The 22,967-nt window shown below is 47.2% G+C and overlaps 2 protein-coding genes across 4 annotated transcripts in view; one reads left to right on the forward strand and one right to left on the reverse strand.

Annotated features, from left to right (window-relative positions):
• Window positions 1-5,319, forward strand: part of ABCB6 (ATP binding cassette subfamily B member 6 (Langereis blood group)) — a 45,558-nt gene extending 40,239 nt beyond the window's left edge. For all 3 annotated transcript variants that reach the window (XM_054971284.1, XM_054971283.1, XM_054971285.1), the window contains exons 19-20: window positions 912-980; window positions 4,373-5,319. In XM_054971284.1, coding sequence (XP_054827259.1) covers window positions 912-980; window positions 4,373-4,799 — 496 coding nt within the window. In that variant the 3' untranslated portion in view covers window positions 4,800-5,319. The remainder of the gene's footprint in view (window positions 1-911; window positions 981-4,372) is intronic.
• Window positions 5,320-7,982: 2,663 nt separating this feature from the next.
• On the reverse strand, window positions 7,983-18,205 carry LOC129323551 (uncharacterized). Its single transcript, XM_054970086.1, has 7 exons — window positions 17,719-18,205; window positions 13,261-13,467; window positions 12,628-12,798; window positions 11,991-12,122; window positions 11,074-11,246; window positions 10,118-10,363; window positions 7,983-8,756 (listed from the first exon to the last, which is right to left on the reverse strand). Exons 1-7 carry the CDS (start codon window positions 18,203-18,205, stop codon window positions 8,559-8,561), a joined length of 1,614 nt encoding a protein of 537 aa, XP_054826061.1. The 3' UTR covers window positions 7,983-8,558.
• Window positions 18,206-22,967: the final 4,762 nt, after the last annotated feature.

A 22,967-nucleotide genomic window follows, 5' to 3' on the forward strand; every position in this document is an offset into this window, starting at 1 on the left:
ATACTTCTGGGAAGTGCAAAGCAGAGGATAGCCCTCTCACACCGTTTGGTCCTTCCCCCGCCTGTAACTGGGAGATTCTATTTAGTTGTTGTGGCTAATAGCCACTGAGAAGCATTTTCTACCTTTGTGTATAATCTCCTTTTAAAAGTTATCTAAGCCAATGGGCCCCACTACATTTGAGTAATCAGAAACAAGTTTGCCAAAGGAAACCATGCTGGCCACAGAGGCTGCAGACTCCTTTGACTGTCACATCTGTATAGAGTCAGGTGGTATGGATTATACTAGGTGACTTATGATTAAAACACAATGCTCAATAAAATTCTTCCAATATTTTAAGGTACAGTGGGAGGTTCCTAATCTTTGTTGCATCAGGGTAAGCTGTCATTGGGGCTTCCTCTGGCTTATGCAGTGTCTGAGTTGGTCATCTAAGTTCCCAGCAAGGTGCTCTCTCCTTTTCCTGTCCTGTATGTTACTTAGCACTATGGTGGTGGGGCAGGGCTTGAATGTACTAGCCACCTCCCTTCAGTGGCTCTGCACTACCCCAGTATTGATCAATAACTGAATGGGATATGCAGATATTGGGGGGAGGGGGGCTGCTGTACAAAATCCTTCTGAATATCAGTTCAGGTTGCCAAATTAACCCAGTGCAAATGAGCATTGTTGACTGGATCTCTAGAGCTTAACACATCTTGCAGTTGTTCAGAGATGCCTAGCATTTAATTCAATCCACAAATAGTAGGATGGCTTAAGGGGTGGGATGGGAAGAGAACTTATGCAGTAGTTTTCTGTAGGGCTAGGGACTATCTGGGCGTAATGAGGAGCTCTGATGCAGTCATCTTAGTAGGGCCAGTGGGTGGCAAAGAGATCACTGTGTTTTTTCCCTCTTGGTAATGAAGGCCCTTTCTTCCTAGATTGTCCACTGTGATTAAGGCTGATCATATCCTGGTCCTCAAGAATGGCCGAGTGATAGAGCGAGGAAGGTAAACCATTGTCCCTGCTTAAGGCCGTGTGTGTCCTTTCCCCCCAAATACTTAACATTCTGCATCTATCCAGTCTAGATCCTGCCTAAAGGAAAGCTAAATTCTGCCATTTGTTTAAACGATGCAAAATAAGATGGGTTTTTTTACATTATGATGCATTCCTGTTTGATTAGCCATGAGGTAAGGAGACAAGGCACTGAAGGTCCACGTTCAGTCTTTGCAAATCTTAGCTTCTTGTCTGGTTTCTAAGACTTCAGCCACCATTTCCCATAAACTGCCCTGCATATCTTTGCAGCTATAAGTGCTAAAAATGTTTTACTTTTAAAAAATGAAAATTGTTAATTCTTGTTGCACAGAGATTCAGATTTACTGTCAGGGCATGCTGTAACCAAAGCCAGGGACCCAATACCCACCTCCCCCCCCGCCCTTTTCTTTTGCACTAATACCAAGTGGCAGCGTACTTACAGTTCTGCTTAGGTCCCACTTAACCTGAAGACTTGTAATTGAAGACTATTTTCATACAGGGGAGAAGGAAAAGTCGATAGGTTGCAGGTTGTCCATTGCCTTTCTGTACAGAAGAGCAATGCCAAGGTACAATGTGCCAGTCAAATTCCAGCATTCTCTGGCCTGGATTCTGCAGTTTGTCAGTGGAAAGCATTGAGGTCTGTGTGTCTTCCTGGCTGTCCCCTTCCGTAACAGCCATTTCTGATCTCAGGCAAGTTTATTAATGGGACTCCTGTGGAGTACTAGCCACATAGGTCCAGAGGCTGCAGTGAGGAGGGGATGAAGTCTCTTCTTACTGTTCTGACAGTGGCACTGCACTTCCATAACAGCCAGAGAGCAATTTCGATCCTTTCCCCCTTCCAGCCTGCATGGCCATTGTGCCTGTGACCCAGTAATAAACTTTTCCCAGACTGGAAATGGCTGTCAGGGAAAAGTGAGAGCCAGGAAGATTGGAGATCTTTGTGCTGGATCCAATCCTCCACCTGTTCTCCATCAAACACCCCAGCCACCTCTGACCTCTCCCAGCTTTTTCCCCTCCATGATTTCCAAGTCATGGTGGGGAGGGCTGCAAATAATGAAGAGGGACACACATGATGAAATGGAGGTGGTCCTGATGTGGCAGGTCAAAGACAGCAAGTTATCCAGACAAATTGAGTAACTTTACTTTGGCTACTTGGAGGTCCTTCTTGAACTTATCCTCAGTCTTTGATCTCATCTTGCCTTTGTTTCTTTCTTGTGGCAATGCCTTCTTGGCAACCAAGGTTTTGTAGGTAGAAAAAAGGGCTTCTTTGCTTATGTTCAGAGTAAGAAAAGGAGCAAGGACATGGTAGGCCCATTGCCGGGACAGGAAAGTGAAATTGTAACAGGTGATGAAGAGAGGGCAGAACTGTTCAATTCCTACTTTTCCTCAGTCTTCTCCTGTGAGGGAAATGGTGCTCAACATAAACACATGAAGGGGGAAGGGAATTACAGCCTAGGATCAACATAAGGGGTAGTACATAAACACCTAGTGTCTTTATATGAAACTAAGTCCTCATGGCCAGATGAATTGCATCCAAGGATACTAAAGCAGATGTAATTTCTGAGACTCTGTCCATGTTTGAGAATTCTTGGAGATCAGGCGAGGTGCCAGAAGATTGGAGGTGGGCAAATGTTGTCCCCATCTTCAAGAAGAGGAAAAAGGAGGATCCAGGTAACTATTGACCCATCAGCTTGACGTCTATACTTGGAAAAGTTTTAGAAAAAATCATCAATCAGTCCTTGAGAATTTAGAAAGGATGGCTGTGATTACTAAGAGCCAGCATGGGTTTCTCAAGAACAAGTCATGTCAGACTAACCTTATCTCTTTTTTTTGAGAACGTTACTGCCATGCTGGATCAGGGGAATGCTGTAGACATAGCTTATCTTGATTTTAGTAAGGATTTTAATAAGGTTCCACATAATATCCTTGTTGACAAGTTGGTAAAATGTGATTTGGATCTTATTAGTGTTATGTGGTTCTGTAATTGGTTGACAGATCACACTGAAAGTGCTTGTTAATGGTTCCTCATCCTCTTGGAGAAGAGTGACAAGTGGCGTGCCTCAGGGATTGGTCCTGGGACCTGTTCTGTTCAACATTTTTATAAATGATTTGGATGAATGAATACAGGGAATGCTTACTCATTTTGCAGATGATACTAAATTGGGAGGGGTAGCAAATATAGTAGAAGACAGAGTCAGGATACAAGATGATCTTGACAGGCTGGAAAACTGGGCTACAACAAACAAAATGAATTTCAACAGAGATAAATGCAAAGTTCTGCATTTAGGTAGGAAAAATCAAATGCATAATTATAGAATGGGGGAGACTTGTCTTGGCAGTAGTATGTGCAAAAAGGATCTAGGGGTCTTAGTAGACCATACACTGAACATGAGTCAGCAGTGTAAGGTGTTCGCTAAAAAGGCAAATGCAATTTTGGGCTGTATCAACAGAAGCATAGTGTCCAGATCACACGAAGTGATGGTATTGCTCTACTCTGCTCTGGTTAGACCTCACCTAGAGTATTGTGTTCAGTTTTGGACACCATATTTTCAGAAAGATATAGACAAGCTGGAGCGTGTCCAGAGGAGGGCAGTGAAGACAGTGAAGGGTCTGGAGACCAAGTCCTGTGAGGAAAGGTTGAAGGAGCTCAGTATGTTTAGCTTGGAAAGGAGACGACTGAGAGGTGATATAATAGCCATCTTCAAGTGCTTGAAGGGCTGTCATATAGAGGATGGCGTGGAGTTGTTTTCCGCTGCCCCAGAAGATCGGACCAGAACCAATGGGTTGAAATTAAATTAAAAGAGTTTTCAGCCAAACATTTCCTGACAGAGCAGTTCGTCAGTGGAACAGGCTTCCTCAGTTGGTGGTGGGCTCTCCTTCTTTGGAGGCTTTTAAGCAGAGGCTAAATGGTCATCTGACAGCAATGCTTGTTCTGTGAACCTAGGCAGAACATGAGGGAGGGCAAGAAGGGTTACACCAGTGCTTAGTTCTCGTGGCCTCTTCTTATATGCTCAGGTTAAGGCCAGTCACAACCTTGGGATCAGGTAGCAATTTCCCCCAGGCCAGTTTGGTTAGGGATCCTGATGGAGTTTTGCCATCTACTGGGCGTGGAGTAAGGGTCACTGTGTGTGTGGGGGAGGGGGTATTTGGGAATTTCCTGCATTTTGCAGGGGGTTTGACTAGATGACCCTTGAGGTCCCTTCCAATGCTGTGATTCTATGAATACTGTACTATCTGTGTAAGTTTGGAAAGATCCACCACGAAAGTTGAAAATGAGTAGGTCTGTTAGTGCCTTTTTCAGGCTCACTCAATGCTGCAGGATTCACCTTCCACAGACCCTTTTCAATTAACTCTCTCTATCTCTCAGGCATGAGGAACTGCTGGAAAAGGGCGGCCTGTACACCGATATGTGGGCGCAACAAGGGAGCAATTATGCCGACATCTCAGAGGTGGAGAGCAAGTATAATATCCTTTCACAAGCAGCCTCTACAAAGAGTGCAGTCAGTGTTGCATCAAATGCAAGCTCTGCAAAGAGTGCAGTCAGTGGTGCATCAAATGCAGGCTCCGCAAAGACTGCAGTCAGTGGTGCATCGAATGTAAGCTCTGCAAAGAGTGCAGGCAGTGGTGCATCAAATGCAAGCGCTGCAAAGAGCACAGCCACTGCCTCATCAAAAGCAACCAGCATGAAGACTCTCAGTGATGAGTCAAGGGGAAGCGGTAGCAAGAGAAGCTCTGCCAGTGCTTCAACGGCGACGAGCAGCAAGAACACCACTGCTACCGGCTCTGAGGATTAGTCAAGATCCAGGAAGGAATTGCTGAAGGAGAGAGCAGCAGCTTCTGCTTCTGCAGGATGTGTTCTTAAACCAAAGAAGTAGCTGTCATCTCTGCCAGCATAACTTGTGAACTTCTACAGCATAGTGCTGGAGTTCACACCACCCAAAAAATCCTGGGGAATGCTGGACCGTATGTACACTGCAGAGTACCTGTAGCACTGGAGCAACATGCACTGGGTGTGGTATACTCTGCAAGGCTATCAGTGATCTAGGTACAGTATCAGTGACTGGCAAGGGGCAAGCTGGAACTGGATAGATCCCATAGATCAGAATGGGTTCCAGGGGCACTTTGCCTTAACTATGCTCATTGGTGTTTTTCCTTGGAAAGCTGAGTGAAATGGGGTAAGGCAGAGAGAGATACATACATGCTGCCAGAACTGTGCATCTATAACCCCAGAGGGAGTTTTGGGACATGATTATTTTTTGTAGTTCCTGATTTTGAAGGTCTGTTTTAAAATTCATAAACATTCAGTGTTTGAGATCCATCTGTGGATTCAATGTTTTTGGTGTCATCTGTGAAAAGGAAGGTGGAGCGCGAGATGGCTGGCTGCCCCGATGAGGAGAGGGGTCCTTTTCAGCCTTCGAGCTGGTGAGAGGGCAGCTGTTTTCAAACTAAAGGTTTCAGCTCAAGTCAAACTAAGGTGGATCACTGGGCCGAAAGGCCACATGCACTAATTGTTTACATCTCAACCTATGGAGAATAAGCAGAAAACAGCAGGGCACCCACAGTCATTCATACTAGCTGAAAAGGGCCAGGCAGAGAAGGGATGAGAAAGACCTCTCTATTCAGCCTCCCACATTTTAACATACTTCTGTTTTGTGGCTGAATGGAAGTAGCTTCCAAATGGCCCCCAAGGTTGCTGCTGTTATTATTGTAAGATCATTCATTCCTGGGAAGTCCTCAACTGATCAGACAAACCGTGGTGGTATTAGCTAGGAATCCATTATATATAACATCATCAGCATGTATGGCATTTTATAGAATGTTAGAATTGCTGCCTCAAGCAGGTCCCTGGAGAGCCAACATATACATTTTCTAAATAAATAACTACTGTGGAGTTCCCTACTGGTTACGCAGCAGGAAAGCAGGGTTAAGCACATCTTCCAGACAAAGGCAAGGCCATTTACAGATTATTGCCAGCCCCTTCCAAGGAGAGGGACCCTTTCATCATCAGGGCGAAGTGGCCCTGAGAAAACAATCAGTCCTCCTGCAATGAAAACCTGGGCAGTCATGCCTGAGAGGGATGGTTTTGGGCTATGTAGGCAAAGATGCCTGAGTGAGATGCTCCACTCTGAAGGAGGGAAAAAGGGATAGAACTGGGACACACAAAGAAGGGAATCACCCAGAAGAGAAACATTCTTTCCAGTTAGGTTTACTGTGGTGTTCCACTCCAGTCATGGAACAGATCAGGCACAGCCACCCAGTGTTAGTAGGTATGGCAGGGGTGGAGGGACTCACCCACTCCATGATCAGAATGGGACAGTACAGTAAACCCAACCTTCCATTCCTCATCAATAGGCAGGAGCATGGCTAACTCTGAAGGAATTAAGTACCTCTTCTGGAGGTTTCTGTTTATTTACACTATAACTGCAACTTCAGCATTGCAGCAAGAACAGTTGCAAAGTATTTGGTGCCTTTGTACAGTCTGGAACAGAGCATCATCTGTGCCCCACATAAAGCTCCTGGATGTCAGGCATATCTACAACTATGTAAGGCTGCAGCATGTGACGGTTCGGTTGTGCAGCTACACTGACGAAACTAGTCATGTGTCAGTTTGTACAGAGCTTGCTTGCTCTCCCAGAGAGTCTTGAGATAGGAGAGGCCGCTAGATACCATTTACAACATGGGAAATTGAGGTTGAGGGGCAGTGACATGCCCAAGGTCTTGGTGATACTGTGGGTGGACAGTGATCCCTTCTAGCACCCTTCTAGCACAGAGTAATGACTGACAGCCCTGTTGTATAAGCCAGCACACTCTCACTTTCCTTCACTTCAGTGTACTGAATCCCATTCACCTCACCAGCAGGCAACTCCAGGCACATGACTGATGAAAACTGCTCATCATGGGCATAAGATTTGTAGGTAAAGGTAGTCCCCTGTGCAAGCACCCAGCCATTACTGACCCATGGGGGGATGTCGCATCACAGAGTTTTCTTGGCAGACTTTTTGTTATGGGGTGGTTTGCTATTGCCTTCCCCAGTCATCTACACTTTACCCCCAGGAAACTGGGTACTCATTTTACCGACCTCAGAAGGATGGAAGGCTGGGAGCGGAACTACAAGTGACAAAAGGCACAGGTTGGACACTTGTCAGCTTCCCTCAAGTTTTGATGGGAAATGTAGGCAGCTTGGCGGAATGTTGGACAAGTGACAGTTGAAAAGTCCATTGGACAGCAGTCAGAGATCCAAGCTGCAAGACTCGGATGCCTACATTTCCCATCAAAACTTGAGGGAAGCTGACAAGTGTCCAACCTGTGCCTTTTGTCACTTGTAGTTCTGCTCTGAGTCTACCTTGAGCCAGCTACCTGAACCCGGCTTCCACCAGGATTGAACTCAGGTTGTGAGCAGGGCTTGGGCTGCAGTACTGCAGCTTACCACTCTGCGCCACGGGGTTCTCCACTGTGCCCTGGGGCTCTTGTTAAATAAGACTTGTATAAGGTGTGAATTGGCCCAGAGAATGATTGACCCAAGGTCACTCAGTAGGAGTCACGGCAGTGGGAATCAGAACCCAGCTTTCCACTGTTGAAATCCCAATACTCTTAATTGCTACAGTACACTCGTTTCTGTGTAGTGTTAGCTAAACCTAACTCTTAGCTTTTCTATGAAGAAATCCCTATATATTTTATACAGGAACATTGAAGACTGAACTTAATGTAAGGCCATCGAAGACTGGACTTAATGTTTTTCACATTAAGTCCCATAACTGCAGCACTGGAGGTGCTGCCTTTGTCCATTCTACTCCTACTTCCTCTTTCTGTCAAGGCCCCATGTCCACAAGCAGGAAGGCATGTTTCCTGGTTACCTTTGTCGTCTCGTTTGCAGCAGCAAAAGGGACTTTACCGTTGAATTTCCTTCCCATTCTGGGAAGGTGTCTTAACAAATGAACAACAATAGAAATGGTGAAATCAGCAATAGTGGTCTTTTATTCAAGGGGCTGGTTGTCTTAAAGTATGTTTTCCCCTACCTCTTTCACACCAAGAGGGAACTTCGGGGTTTATAACCATAGAGATGAGGTGGAAAGAAGGACACACAACACTGCACTTGTGGCTCCCCAAGGAGGGGAACAGCCATATGCCAGGCAACAGGACATTGTAACCACAGGAGTAGATGCAGCTCTATTTGTCCTTCCCCACACTTTCATGGTGCCCTGCCCTACTTGCCTAGTGCTGGTGGCAAATGCTATTGGCCTTTTGTCCTGCACATCATGGCTGTATTCCAGTTGGTGACCACTGATCTGTGTCTATAAACATTTATATACTTAACAGGATGCAAGAACAAGCTTTTGGGCCTGGCCACTTGAAAGGACATTTTGAAAGTCTGTCGCAGTGCCACAGTTCACTGAGGCTGCCTCAACCTACCCCACCAATGTTCATGAACTGCACCAGGCCTCTCAACTGCACCCATTTTCCTTGGAGCCAGGAATCCCAGCGGGGGGGAGGGGAGGGGAAGGGTCCATGGGTAGAGAACAAGTGGAGAAGCTCAGGGCAGTACCCCATCCACCTCAATCATCCTCCTGCGGCATCTGCTGGTGCCTGCTCCGATACCACAACATGGTGGGCAGATTTTGACAGCCTTGGTAGCGACGCTGACGCTCCTCCTCACCCATGGGTGGTATAGAATGGCAAGGTGCACCTGCTAATGTGACATTGAGCAACTGGGCTGAGGTGCCAGAGGCCAAAACTGCCGACCACGGGCCCACCTGCAATAAAGGAGAGAGAGCTTCACTTTGGAAGGGACCACTATGGGGTTATCATAAGCTTTAAAATAGCACTTAAGAGTGTTCCGAGGATTTCATGTACGTTATCTCAATCTTAAATTAGGTAAGATTACAGGGGCATTTTTCCTGTGTTCTTAAAATTGTGGGTAGGAGCCAGCAATACATGAGCAGAAAAGAAAAAGTACTTGGTGAATTTCCACTTGTGCAAGAAATAGCACAATGCCTAAAGCAACATATAGTGCTTTAATGTATTTTTAATGAAATAATGTGCATATAAAGCAATGGGATGTACAACAGAAAGTTCACATTATTTCATTTAATTTGGTTTTAAAATTGTGTCACTACTTTGTGCTACGTCTTGCACATGCAGAAAAGACAGTGGGGATACAATCACTTTCCCTTAGTGCAAAAGTAGACACTGAGGAGTAATATCAGCTCTTCTGCTTGTGGAACATCTGCTGCACAGGCAGAAATCTTCCATGGAATCCAGCCCTTCCAGTGGATTGCCCTTATTTGTTGACTTTGAATTTGAGTACCATTTCAAGTGACTTCAAATTGGACAAAGTATTTTTTTCCACCTACTGGCAAGAGTCTGGTTTAGGACAAGAAGGGTATACCAGCAATGGAACTCAAGTTTTCTCCTACTGAAGGAGCCACAACTCACATTTTTAAAACTATACTTTGCCAAAGCATCTTTCCATGTGTTTACATTCTCATTGTAAAACAGCTGAATAGTGGATCTGATTACACTACCCAAGTCAGCTCTAGCCATTCAAGTTCAAAGCTCACTAGAGCTGGCCAGCTCTTTTTGCACTGTTCTGTAGTGCTGCTGCTCAACTGAGGTAGGTTTCTCCATGTGCCTTTCTGTGGACAAAAAACTAACCTGGCTGCAAGAGGGAGCAATCAGAACACTGCTTGGATTCATGGGGGGCTGAAACATGCCTTGAACTTGCTGCATAACAACCAGCCAAATGTTCCTTTGCTTGGAGACTGATGCATTCCATGTGCCCATCTTCCTTGCTCCCCTCTCTCCAATCTATTTCATCCGATTTTGTCCCCCAGAATTGGGAAGGGGAATGCAGAAGGTCCTGCTACTCATTTAACAACGATACCTTGTTCACTAAGATTAGTCCCTTTGCACTGGACACTCACCTGTTGCTAGTGTTACCTACCAAGAGGTAATGCTAGAAACAAGAAAAAGGGGCTTCACTGGATGGTATTCTGTTTGGCCTAAACAGCCAGCACAGGGAAAACTTGCTGTATAACCTCATTGTCTATAAAGCCATGTCCCTTGCGCAGTTATAACCCCTGTTCTGTAGACCTTCACACTTCGTGGTACTTACGGGCAAGATGTGCTGTAGAAGACACTGATCAGGCTGTAATCCTGCCCAGAACTCAGCAAAAGCTGACCCACCACTGGGGGTGATGCCACGCACTAGTACCACATTGGGATGGTGCCGTGATGCCCGCAGCTTCTTTGCCAATGGCTCTGGATAGCTCTGGTCAAGAAAGAGGAGGACCCTGCGGGCATTGCAGCTTTCCAAGTCAGTTAAGAGCTCAGAGATGGGATACCGCTCCTTAGGATCAGCCTATTGGAAAGGAGGGGCAGCTCATCAGCACCTGCCCCTTTGTGACAGCCCCCCCCCGCCCCACACACACACACTGTACAGTTCAGAGATCAAGGGAATTCCACTGCCTGAGAGTTAAAAGGAATGGATTAAGCAGGAAACAGCAAGCCAGGGCCAGCATCCACTGCAAGATGGGGGTTGTTTTCTCCCTGCAGGCACACATGAAAGAAGTGGACGGGCCTTTGAAGGCAACAGATGAGAGGAGAGGGCTGGAGTCTCCACCTGCAGTTCTGTCAGCATCTCTGTTTCCACCAGTTGAGCTGGACAGGACACGCCAGGACAGGTGGGGAGACCCCCTCCTCCTCCCCCCACTCCCTGTGCACCAGTGGTTCCATTCAGTTTCTACTTCCAGCCAACCAAAGCCTGATCACTTTCAGATGGCCAAATGCAGGCCTTCTAGAGGGGCCTTCAGTCGAGGGGGCTCCTCTCTGACTTGGGGAAAGAGATACAAGCTGAGCTTGACTTGTTGATTACAGCCAATTACAAGAGCAATGTATACAAAGATGTACTGAAACTTCTGTAAAGGGAACCAAGGGTTCAGAGGCTGGTACCAGGCTAGAGTGTGCCAAGCAAGGACTTGGGGAGACCCAATTTTGGCATGATGCATTTGACCTCACAGGTCAACTTCCCTTTGTTTCCCAACCCCAACCTGCCCCTCAGGCCCGACTCACAATTCCATTGTGGTTGGCATCCCACAGCAGTATGGTGCCATCGCTGGCTGCGGGGCTGTTGAGGTAGAGCACCAATGAGTCAGCACAGTGCAGGCTCCGGCAGACCAAGGCCAGGTGGGAGCGAATTGCCAGCTTCTCTGTGGCTGGGTGCACATCACCCATCTCCACAGCCACTGCCCAGGAAAGAAGAGGGAAGAGATGGCTGACTTGAAACCCTGTAGGTCTGTTTCTGCACTCCTCCAACAATTCCACTCCCTGTACTTCAGTGTCCTCCTGAGAACACATTGAGACATCCCACCCTCTTGGGAAGAGACCAACTTGGGACAAGGTGGGAATTTTACTAGGCTCTTAATACATGTAACGGCTCAATTGGGATTTGGGGGGCGGGGAGGAAGGGTTAGGTCATTTATGCCATACAGGCAAGTTATAATTTTACAGGGATAGGAACCAAAGGCATTCTCCACTACAGGTTGTATTCCGAGAGCCAGTGCAATATAATGGTTAGAGTATCAGACTAGGATCTGGGAGAAGTGGTTCAGATCCCCCCCCTCTGCTTGCCTGTAGAAGCTTGCCTGGTGACCTTGGGCCACTCACACACACAGCATAACCTACCTCACAGGGCTGTTGTGAAGATAAAATAGAAGAGGCCCCCACTGGGGAGAAAAATGGGGTATAAATGAAATAAACTGATAAATGTTTATGCTTTCACACACCCCAATCTATTCAGTGGCAGAAATTGGTAGGATGGAACACTGAAATGGAAGACCCTATTCAGAAGGTTGGTGAGAACAGAGCAAATGGATGTTCAAGACCCAAAGGATCGCAATCTCTGAAGAGTTACCCTCGGGAAAGTGACCTGTCTAAGAAATCAGGAGGCTTCAAGCCCTTGTGGTGCGACAGCTCTCTTCCACAGATACCTGCAGCCTGCCCCTCATTTGCAAAGAAGGCCTTAATGTGCTCTTGGCGGAAGCCATTCCGTCGAAGCATCTGGTAGAACAGCAACAGGTTGTGGGCATGATGTGGGTAGGTGACCTGCTCCTGCCAGCCACCTAGGAAAGAAACACTGTCAGCCACTCAGGAAACTGGAGAGGAAGAGAGAGCAGCTGCTGCAAAAGGTCAAGAGGGAAGGTACAACCAAGCAGCACTAACTCTGTTCTTCAGAAGGAACAGCCCCCCGCCCCCACCGCCCCTGCCAAGCTCACACAATGAAATGAAGTCGCCCAACCTTCGGACTAAGATCAGATTATCCCTAATCTAAAGCATTCGGTCACACATGAAGCTGCCTTATATTGAATCAGATCATTGGTCCATCGAGGTCAGTATTGCCTACGCAGACGGGCAGTGGCTCTCCAGAGTCTCAGGTTGAGGTCTTTTGCGTCACCTACTGCCTGGTCCTTTTCAACTGGAGATGCCGGGGATTGAATCTGGAACCTTCTGGCTCTTCCACTGAGCCACGTCTTCTCCCCAGACCCTGCGGCTGAAGGTTCCGATCCCTTCCCCCACCGGAGAGTCTGTACCTCCTAGCAGCCCCATATGGTATTCTGAAACCCACACCTGTTATCAGCACTGCATGATCGCATGTCTGATACATGCGGCAAGACTTGTACATTGGCAGCTGCTGGCGATGGCACCGCCGGGTGTTCTTGTTGAGCTCACAATAGGCAACTGTAGAACTGGAGCTGATGAGGGGCAGAGGCTGAGGGCATGGGTTGAATCCACGGAGGTCTGTGCAAGGGAACATGTGAGAGAAAGAATCAGGGAGTTGGGACCAAGGAAAGGCTGTACAGGGTGTATTTGGAGAAATATAGCAAGTCAACAGTAAAGCCATGACAACTATACCATTTCCTCCAACACCCATGCATCAGCTAACTTTACTCTTAGCATGTCCCACTCATCCCGGGATCCTCCCTGAATATACCACCACTGTAGCCTGTCTGGTTCCATCAGCCTCCTACCACGATTTCCCTGAATCTTGAAAGCAAACCTTTTGCCTGGCTTACAATCTTGGTCAAGCATCAAACTTCCAACTCATGGCATTTTTTATTCTAAGGACATTCCTGATTGGCTGCTACCACTTCCTTCCCTGCAGCCACATTTTGATGGTACATCAGAGAGAAGCTGCTGTGGGATGTTGCTCGTGTCAGCAGAAACAGACACTGTAAAGTCTGAAGGCAGCCGGGCACCCACCCATGCAGTGCAGCTTCTGCGGGTGTTTAGGGTCCTGTGCCACAACCACCAAGGGCAGGAAATGGATCTCACAGAGCCCAACGGGCGGCTCCTCGCGGCGAGCACGGCCTGCCGATCGCTGACTTCGTCCCTTGCCACGTCCCGGCCTGCGCTTCAGCTGGTTCTCACAGCGGCTCCTCTGAGCAGGTGTCAAGCACTCATAGCTCCCTGCAGGGAAAAAGCAAACACCTTTGGGATGAAACACTCTGAGACACACACCCCACACCTCTACCACAACTGCTCCTGAACAAAAGGCATGCACAGCCTGGCTAGTTTAAATATGCCAGAGCAGTTCTGATTCCCAGTGCCACTTCCTCAACAATAAAAAGAGTGTTCCCCTTGTAATGCTGCTGCTCCCCTTACAAATCTTTACAGAACCAATATGAGAACACAATCCCATTGTCTCTGGCCCTCTTTGAGCAAAAATCATAACCTAGTATATTCAGATGCTCAGAATGTTACGTCAGCAATGGAGAGGTTTAACTGAAATACACAAACAAAAACCAACAATAAGAATCTCCAGCAGAGAGAAATTACTGCAGCATACTAGCTTTCCACTATCAGCTGTGCAAAATCATGAAGACACAAAGACACTTCCTAGGCTACACTCGCAGTACAAGGAAGGATAAACAGGTTATATCATCACTTTTTCTGAAACTATATGTGATTAGTCATCACAAAGGAAAAGCAACTGTGTCAAGGAATGCGCCAAGAGAACCGAATGTATGCTATTCAGTGACCTACTATCAAAACACCAGTCTGGGGGCCCAGGCATAGAATGTATCCTTTTTGGATTGCTTGGCAGCTAACTCCACTTCCAGAGCCATTGAGAATATCAAACCCTCCCTTGCACTTTGGCAATATCCTTGTACTTCAGCAATAGCCACTAGGGTGTACTGGTCAAAGTGCTGGACAAAGATCTGGGCAATACCTATTCAAATTCCCACTTTGCCAAGTCAGCTGCTGGGTGACCTCGGGCCAGTCACACACACTGAGCATAACCTACCTCACAGGGCTGTTGTGAGGGTAAAGTGGAGGAAAGGACGATGCAAGCCACAATGGGTCCCCATCAGGGAGAAAGGTGGGATACAAATGAAATTAAAAAAAAACTTTTTTCTTTCATCAGGCCAATAAAACATTGAATTGTTGAGAAGGAAAGGGTGGTTGGTTTGCCACCGCTAGTATTTAGTCAGGCTAACCAACTAAGAATAAAAAGCTACAACTCTGTGTAATTGCTGGCCCTGTAGCTTACATGATGAGCCTCTTAAGCATATGCTTTGGGCATGTCCAGTTATTGGATCTTTAGGGGAGGAAGTTATTACTCATATTAATTTTGTATTAGGATATCCATTGATTTCTGAGGATGTATATATACTTTTAAACTACCTGCCTATATTTTGGAACTTAACTTGATGTCAACAAAAATGGACCCTCTCTGCTTTTAATGCAGCAAAAAGACTTATATTACAAAACTGGAAAGACAAATGACCACCTCCCATAATTCAATGGATGGAGGACCTTACAGCTTTATTTATATTTGAATGTACAGCATATAGACAACTGCAGATTAACTTAATTTTTACATGCTTGGAAACCTTTCATGGATGCTTGTATAGATTTCTCACTATTGTTGTCATCATTTTATTTACTTTTTAATTTTCTTTTCAAATAAAATTAAATTAAAAATAAGAGGCTACCACTAATTAATTGTGCAGCAGTCTTTTAAAAATTGTTAATTATTTTACATTGCCATATTTTAATATAAAAATTTAATAAAAATTTTGAGTGGCAGGTGCCATATGATCAGAAGCATCCTCCTTCTCTCACAACTGAAGGGACACCTGATCTAAGATAGTGCTTGCTGTAATATGTATGTGCATTACATTTCTTCTGAAATATAGTTTTAGTCACATGCATATTTATGTAGACTAACATTGGCTTAGACTGGAGCAACTTTTAGGATTGCACTGTTATTCATTCATATAATCAGTTATTAAAGCTCATATGATTACTTCACTAAGCTTTCATTAAATGAGTGACAATCAAACAACAGAGAAGGAAACTGGACAAAAAACCACCAATGTCAGTCTATGGAAGACAGGATACCTTGAAGGTGACTCCCAATCCTTGCAGCAAGAAATCCAAGCTCTCTTGAGTAAACGGGTCTTTATTGAGATATCATAGGCTTCACCATACATATGTCCATAGGTTACACAGAATCAAGTAAAGGCATCTGGCTGTACACAGGTCTCTTGTTAAGAATGACGCACTGAGTACAGGATACATTATATCAACCCTTCCCCATGTCCCCCCACCCCTCCGGTTCTCCCAGCCGAACATAATCAGCAACAGGATGAGAAGGAGCTGTCCCAAGGCTGCTGCGGCGAGCCAGCCAAGATAAGGGCTCGACCGTCTTGGAATCTGGAAAGCAACAAGGGAACAGGTGCACAAGGCTATTGCAACACATCCTAAACTGGGTAACAATATGGAGGGACAGTGGGCAACAGACCTGACAGGTTTGCTCAAAAAAATGATAAGGGTTACATTATCTAAAAGTCATGCTTTGCAGCCAGAAAACATTATCTCCCAAATACAGTGTGAATGGGGTTGATATGGTTACATGGCATAAAAATAAATTTATCCTACACGTGCTCAAATGCATATTATATCACGAAATCCAGGATTAAGAGCTCTCGTTCAAAACAGGTTCTGGGGTAGAAACCCAGGCCCCACAAGCTCTCAAATAATAATGCTGGCCTGTCAGCTATAGTTGTGCTAAGTGAGAAAGATCTCAGCCAGTAGAGCTTCCATTGTTGTTCCCTGCCCTATGGTAGCTCCTATTACTATTGTCTCTATCTTCCTGATTACAGAACCCCGCTTCCTCCCCAGTGGTGGCCTTCTCCCATTCCGCCTTCCTCACCTTCTGCAGTACGGTGTTGATATGTCAAACTCCAGGGTCCTATTAAGCTCTGTAGGGATAGAGTCTCCCCACCAGGGTTAGGAGCAGTAGGAGTTTGGGGCTGTCTTCCCCAATGCAGCTCCCTTTTTAGGCAACCCGTTCTTCAGAACCCAAGTAACCTCGGCACAGATTACACTGTCACATACTAAAGACAGCGCCCACTCTCCATACAGAGTGTCTTGATGGAAGTGATGCTGTGGGGTCCTGGCCAGTCTCTGCTATGTTTGCCATTACTGGGATAAAGATGTTTGGAGAGGAGAAGAGACCAACAGGAGGAATGCTAAAGAAGATTAGCTTCCTTGTCTTGGGGAAGCACATTTCATGGAGTCAGAGGATCAGAATGAACATCAAAGCCAACAAGTCCAGCCTTTACAAGACAAGTGATGTACCTTCACAGATCCAACCCTGTCCTTCTCCTACAATCCAGACAAGTAAGCAAAGTGCAGCTCCAAGGCAACTGCCCAGCAGATTGCTCTAAATTTCCCAGGTGAGTGAGTCAAGATGCACATGACAAGGGGAAAGGAAAGACATAGCAACTCCCTTGCCAGTCTTACCTTAGGCAAGAATCCTTTTGCAACACCAAATAGTAGTAAATAAGCAAAATATACTTGCAAAGATGCCTGGAGGCAACTGTAGTGGGCTCAGGTCCACTCCAACCAACCTCTTGCCTCTAAGTACCTTAAGAAACTAGAGATAAACAGCATTCAACCCAAAGCAATGAATATCCAAGGGCATCCTGCAAACATATTGAAAGGGGGATTTGGTCAAGAATATCAGGAGAGGGACTTATGTTAAAGGTGAGTGGTGCATAAACAGCCAGTCATTTCTGCACATAAAGGATGCTCTGCCCACAGAAGGCCAAAGGGTACAGCAATTGGAACATTAGATCTGGGGAAGGGAATAGCTCAGAGCTCAATCTTTAAGCATCAGAAATGCTGCTGGGCCTTAGACACAAGCCAACATCATAACTTACAAGTGTAAAACATTGATTTCGAGCCCAAAAGCCATGTCTTCAGATAGTGAGTGTTGGATGCAGTTACTCAGAGGTGGAGTTACCATCACCCTTGAGAAAAAAAAAATCCTGTCCCTTTAATAGCAGCTTAATGGCCAGTTACTTACAGAGTGATGCCATTTACCTCCATGCCATGAAAAGCTTCCGCTGTCCATTTCCACTCCTGAATCCCCTGTTAAAGAGCCTTTTTCTCCAAGCCAGTTGATAACCCTACTCAGATTTGACAGACAGCTACTCCGCCTATACTCTAAAGCAGCTTTATAACTGCTCCACACAGGGTAAGCTTAGAGCAAGCAGAAACCCCTCCTTGATGAGAGCTGTGAAATGAGCGAAAGGGAAACATGCAGGAGGGGAGCCTGGCGGCCAAGTCACTTTGTTCTGCGACGGGGGAGCAGGTCTGGAGTAGGCGTGCATATGTCAGTGGCCCCGCCGAGTGCCCCTCACTCACCCAGATAGAGGCGGTCACGGCTGCGGCATCGGCGCGGGCTCACGTTGAAGTCAATATAGAAAAGCAGGAGCGGGTGGCCGAAGCTGGCGCCGGGGCTGGGGTCCAGCACTAGGACGGCGTCGTGCGCCGGAGGAGAGACGCCGGCAGGGCGCTGCAGGCCGGCGCTCTGGTTGCGAGCGGGCGCGAGGGACCCGCCGGGTCTGTCTCCCCAGCCGTCAGGCAGAAGGGCTCGCACCTTGTGCCCTGGCTGGGCGGGCTCGGAGACGTAGACGGCAGGGCCCAGCCCTTGCGAGAGCCGCGCCAGGCGCTGGCACTGCGGCCGCGGCAAGAGGCCGCCACGCTCCGGACACGGCGCCACCGCCACGTGCCGTAAGGCTGCAGTTGCCCAGCGGGCCACCCGCGCCTCGGAGAAGTGGCTCCCCGACGGGGTTGCCGCGCAGGGCCAAGCCAGGGAGGCGGCCGCCAGCGCCAACAGCAGTAGGGCCATGGGGCTGCTGGAGCCCTCGCCCTCGCCCTGCGCCCCGCAGCAGCTTCGCGCTCTCTGCCCGGCCGGCGGGACTCTAGTCCCCGCCCTGCCCCAGGAGGAGGAGGAGGAGGAGGCGGCTGCGCGGGGCGGGGTGGGTCGCCTGGCCTTGATGTCCCTCCCAGCCCTAAATTGCTGCTTGGATGCGCCTAGGTTGTCCCCTTCCCGAGGGATCACTTTCTCCCCCCGACGGGGCGGCCGGTTCTCGTCCTGGTCGAGGCTCGTCGGTTCTTCACTCAGGACAGCCCTTTCCAACTGCCGTAGGCTGCAGTGGATCAAGATCCGTAAGGCACCAGAGGCCGGCGGAAGAAAGAAAGTCAGTCAGTCTTTTGGCGCGTCTTCGGTCGGCTCGGCCTTAAAAGATATGCAACGATCATAACGGCCAGAATGAGTAGGGCCAGAATGTTTTGAACAGCAGCCCCAGCCCCATTCCCTTAAAAAATGACCATCCTTAGCCCCCTTTCTATACTTGTCTGTGATTTTCGTATTGTGCCGAGCCACTTATTCCAATTCATGAGCATTTTGGGCCGGGCCAGGCCAAGGAGAAGCGGGGCGGAAGTCCTGAGGATAAAGGAGCATTTCCCACTCCCCTTTATGGCGCTACTTGGTGCGTGCTGCCCACCCCACTCGACACGCTGCAAGCTCGCACATTAAAACTAGATCACGGCTGGGAGCCTGGAGGGTCACCATGCCCAAGGATGCTCCTTGCGTCCTTACTTCTCCTAAATCAAATGTTCATTCAAACTCCTGCAATGAACCACAACGAGTAGCTTGCATGGATGGTAATGAATGCTTGCCTCACGGGGGAGAGATGGGGGGAGAGAAGACAGGGAAGTCTTATGGCACCTTCAAGGTTGATGCATCGAGGGTGACGGCTCGCCAGCAGCAACCTCATGCCCGCCTGAGGGAGCTTGAACCGGAGTGAAGCCTATTCTAGGGAAACGATGAGAGTTAGCAAGAAGAACCCCACAAAAGACACCCCGAGTCATCCAAACCTGACTTTTTCGACCACACCCTTCTCCAGGACCAAGACGAGGGAGTCAAAGGCGGCGGGTACAGAAACTCTCTCCCAAACTTGCGCGTTTGGCGATACATGTATTTGCCACCAACTCGACCCTTATTTCTCAAATGAAAAGTGCCGCTGTATAAACCTGCTCGGGAGCGAAGTCTCTGACTCGCTCGCCTTCCTCTAAGCCTAGAGGAGGGCAGCAGCGTGGCAAAGGCCTCGATCCTTTCTCAAAAAAAAGAAAGAAGATTTTAGGCTGCGACCATAATACTGCTACAGTTAAGAGATAAAAACAAACGGTTACACTGGTTGTTGTGGGTTTTCCGGGCTGTATTGCTGTGGTCTTGGCATTGTAGTTCCTGACGCTTTGCCAGCAGCTGTGACTGGCATCTTCAGAGGTGTATCACCAAAAGACAGAGATCTCTCAGTGTGAGAGATCTCTTTCTTTTGGTGCTACACCTCTGAAGATCTCTCAGTGTGAGAGATCTCTGTCTTTTGGTGCTACACCTCTGAAGATGCCAGCCACAGCTGCTGGCGAAATGTCAGGAACTACAATGCCAAGACCACGGCAATACAGCCCGGAAAACCCACAACAACCATTGTTCTCCGGCCGTGAAAGCCTTCGACAATACATGAAACGGTTACACTGTTAGGGACGCACACAAGCAGGCAGTGTAACAGAAGGCGCCTTTCAGTCTTGTTCAAACTTGCGAATTCCCGCTTCTCCCTCCCTGCCAGTTCCCCTGGTGAAGCAGCAGTGCTATTTGGAGTTTCTTAACAGAGTATAAAGGGCACTCTGCACATGCTCAGATGCACTCTTTATGGATACGCAAAAAACAGAAAGGCAGGGCTCTCAGCCTTGGTCGGCCAGCTAGGTAGCAGAGAGTGAAGGAAGTCGCCGGGAGAGATTAAAACCAGGGGATCGGCTGGAGAGCATTTCTGTCGGACAGGACCGGGCGCAGCACCTCTGCCCTTCGGCTCGCGCCTTCTTCAAAGGGCCATTGGAACGCGGGGCGGCAGGATTGGATTTCATTCAGAATATCTGATTGTAAAAAGACAAAGAGGCACCCTAGCAGCTCTGAGCTAATTGGTTTATTGCAGCGTGCCATGAACTTTCCACCAACAAACACAATAAACCAGTTAGCATCTAAAGCTCCCGGCCACTTCTTTGTATTTTCTCAGCTAGAGATTACCACGGCCATCTTCCGAATAATTGATTGTTTGCCTCCGTATTTAAATAGGGATTAGGGGAGGTTCTTGAGCGTCGTATTCGGACTTGTTTGGCGTTCCATTAATCAGGAGGTTCTTTGTATTCCCTTTGTCTTGAATTCTCACCTTGTTAAGCATCACCAGGGCTTGAATCAGTGCATAGTTAATCAGCTTTTCGGTGCACTTCAGGAATCTGACCTAAGCGGCCTTATAGAAACTTCTGCCACCAGAAACCAAATTTTCATAAGGGAGTGAAAAAATCGTTTCAATGATAGCGCTACCTTTCTAGCAATGTTTATGAGCATTTCTCACAAAGGACACACCTGCCCCTATGAAGACCTCCACAGATTCCTCCAGCTAAACTTTGGGGGCCAAATGTCAAACAGCTGCAGGATAGCATCAGTGGATGGGAACATGATGCTCTCTGTGGAGCACAGCGATTCACAGTGGAAGTGCCACAAAAAAGTTCATGAAACCTGAAACAAGGATTCAAGTCCACCTTCTCACACTGCTCATGTCCAAAACAAAAACCAGGTCATTTGTGCTTGAGCATGAAGGGCTAAAAAGGCAAAGGCAAAAGGCCGTTTTGTCCACTTAACCTTTTAGGTCTTGACAATACAGGGGTTCAATGTGGCAAGAGCAGTGGATGTGACATGAGGACACTAGAAATCATTATTTCCAGAAATCCCACTAAAGCCTTGTGGTGGATTCCTATCACAGCCAGTACCTTTTATTGTCCTGAGTTCCCCTCACATTATAAGGTGTGCACTTCCTCCCCCTCCTACAGCCCTCATAGGCCACTTCATGCTGTTCGGCTCTAACACACGAGTCTCTGCTACTGCTAATGACTGCATGAAGCTTCAGTCGTCATTTGGAAACTCAGTGAAGGCGGCACTTCCTGAACACATGAAATTGCCAAGTCAGGCCCTTGATCTATCAAGGTCACTATTGTCTACTCTCGCTGGCAGTAGCTCGCCAGGGTGTCAGCCAGAGCTCTTTCACACAGCTTCCAACTTGATCCTTTTAGTTGGAGATGCTGGGGACTGAAACAGGGACCTTCTGCATGCAAACGAAATGCTCTGCTGCTGAGCATTAGCCACACTTCTATCACAGATGCATTTAAGAACATTATGAAGATGTATGCTACATTTAAAAATATGTAGCTAAACAACCTCTACACATATTACCTGAAACTAATTTATGAAGTGGTCTGTGGGCTGTATGCAAATAGGCACCAGACAAGCTTCAGCAGAGACCAGTACTTAGTGAAGACCCCCCCCCATTGGTCATGTTCATAAACCTGAATCCTAAAATACATTCCTCCCAATGTCATTGCACATTTCAAATATACAAAGCCCTTCACCTGCATTAGCGAATTCTTACAGTTCTGCATAGTAGCCCAGTAATATGACTCCCACATCTTAGATGCTGAACTGACAGAATACCAGCTTGTCTAATGCCACATAATAGGTGTATTCGAGAACCTAGCTCATGCCCTTAGTCATTAGCCCACAGCAGCTCTCACCCCAAAGACAGAATAATTAGCTGTGGATTTACAGAACTTCAACTAGTTCCCTGCTTAAGCAAACAGCAGAACTGAAGTCAGACTTTTGAATGCATTTGGCCTCAAATCTCTTCAGAATCTTGCTCGCTCTTCTTTACTTCATTTAGACCCCACCTTCCTTCCCAACGGGGACCCACAATGGCTCTTCTCCCCTCCATTTTATCCTCACAAGCCCGTGAGGTAGGTTAGGCTTATTTAGAACAGTTTAAACTCAAGCTGGCATACCACAAGTAGTATCTCTTCCAGTTTGGTGTAGTGGTTAAGAGTGCGAGACGCTAATCGGGAGAGCTGGGTTTGATTTCCCCACTCCTCCACTTGAAGCCAGTTGGGTGACCTTGGGCTAGTCATGGCTCTCTGGAGCTCTCTCAGCCCCGCCCACCTCACAGGGTGTTTTGTTGTGGGGATAATAATGACATACTTTGTAAACCGCTCTGAGTGGGCATTAAGTTGTCCTGAAGGGTGGTATATAAATCAAATGTTGTTGTTCCAGATAACTTACACTTCGTCTCACTTATAGACAACTGACTGTAAATCTGTTGGCAGTACTTGGAACTGGAACATGAGAAGATCCATCTACAAACAGAACAGTTAAATGTAGAATATATTTCTTGACTGCAACCAAAAGTATTAGAACCTGTAAGACGACCAAATGCAGACTCTGGCATTTAGACAGACCATAGTCCCTTACACCTTAACATCAGCCACAGGCCAAAAGTTTTTTAAAAGTGTGCACTTGGCTTTAGACAGAGATGCCCAGGCCCTAGGAAAGACAGAAGGCACATAGCTCATGCCAGAGTGAATAACTTTACCCAAAGAAAAGCACAATAGGCTACTGTTTACATTAACTACATGCACACTAAAAGAATCATCATAGAGGAAAAGCTGTGTGCTGCAGTGTATAAAGGGTTTGATCAAGCACCTTCTGCAGTTGCCATATATATTCCACA

This window comes from Eublepharis macularius, chromosome 2 (genome assembly GCF_028583425.1).
Source record: "Eublepharis macularius isolate TG4126 chromosome 2, MPM_Emac_v1.0, whole genome shotgun sequence".
NCBI lineage: Eukaryota > Metazoa > Chordata > Lepidosauria > Squamata > Eublepharidae > Eublepharis > Eublepharis macularius.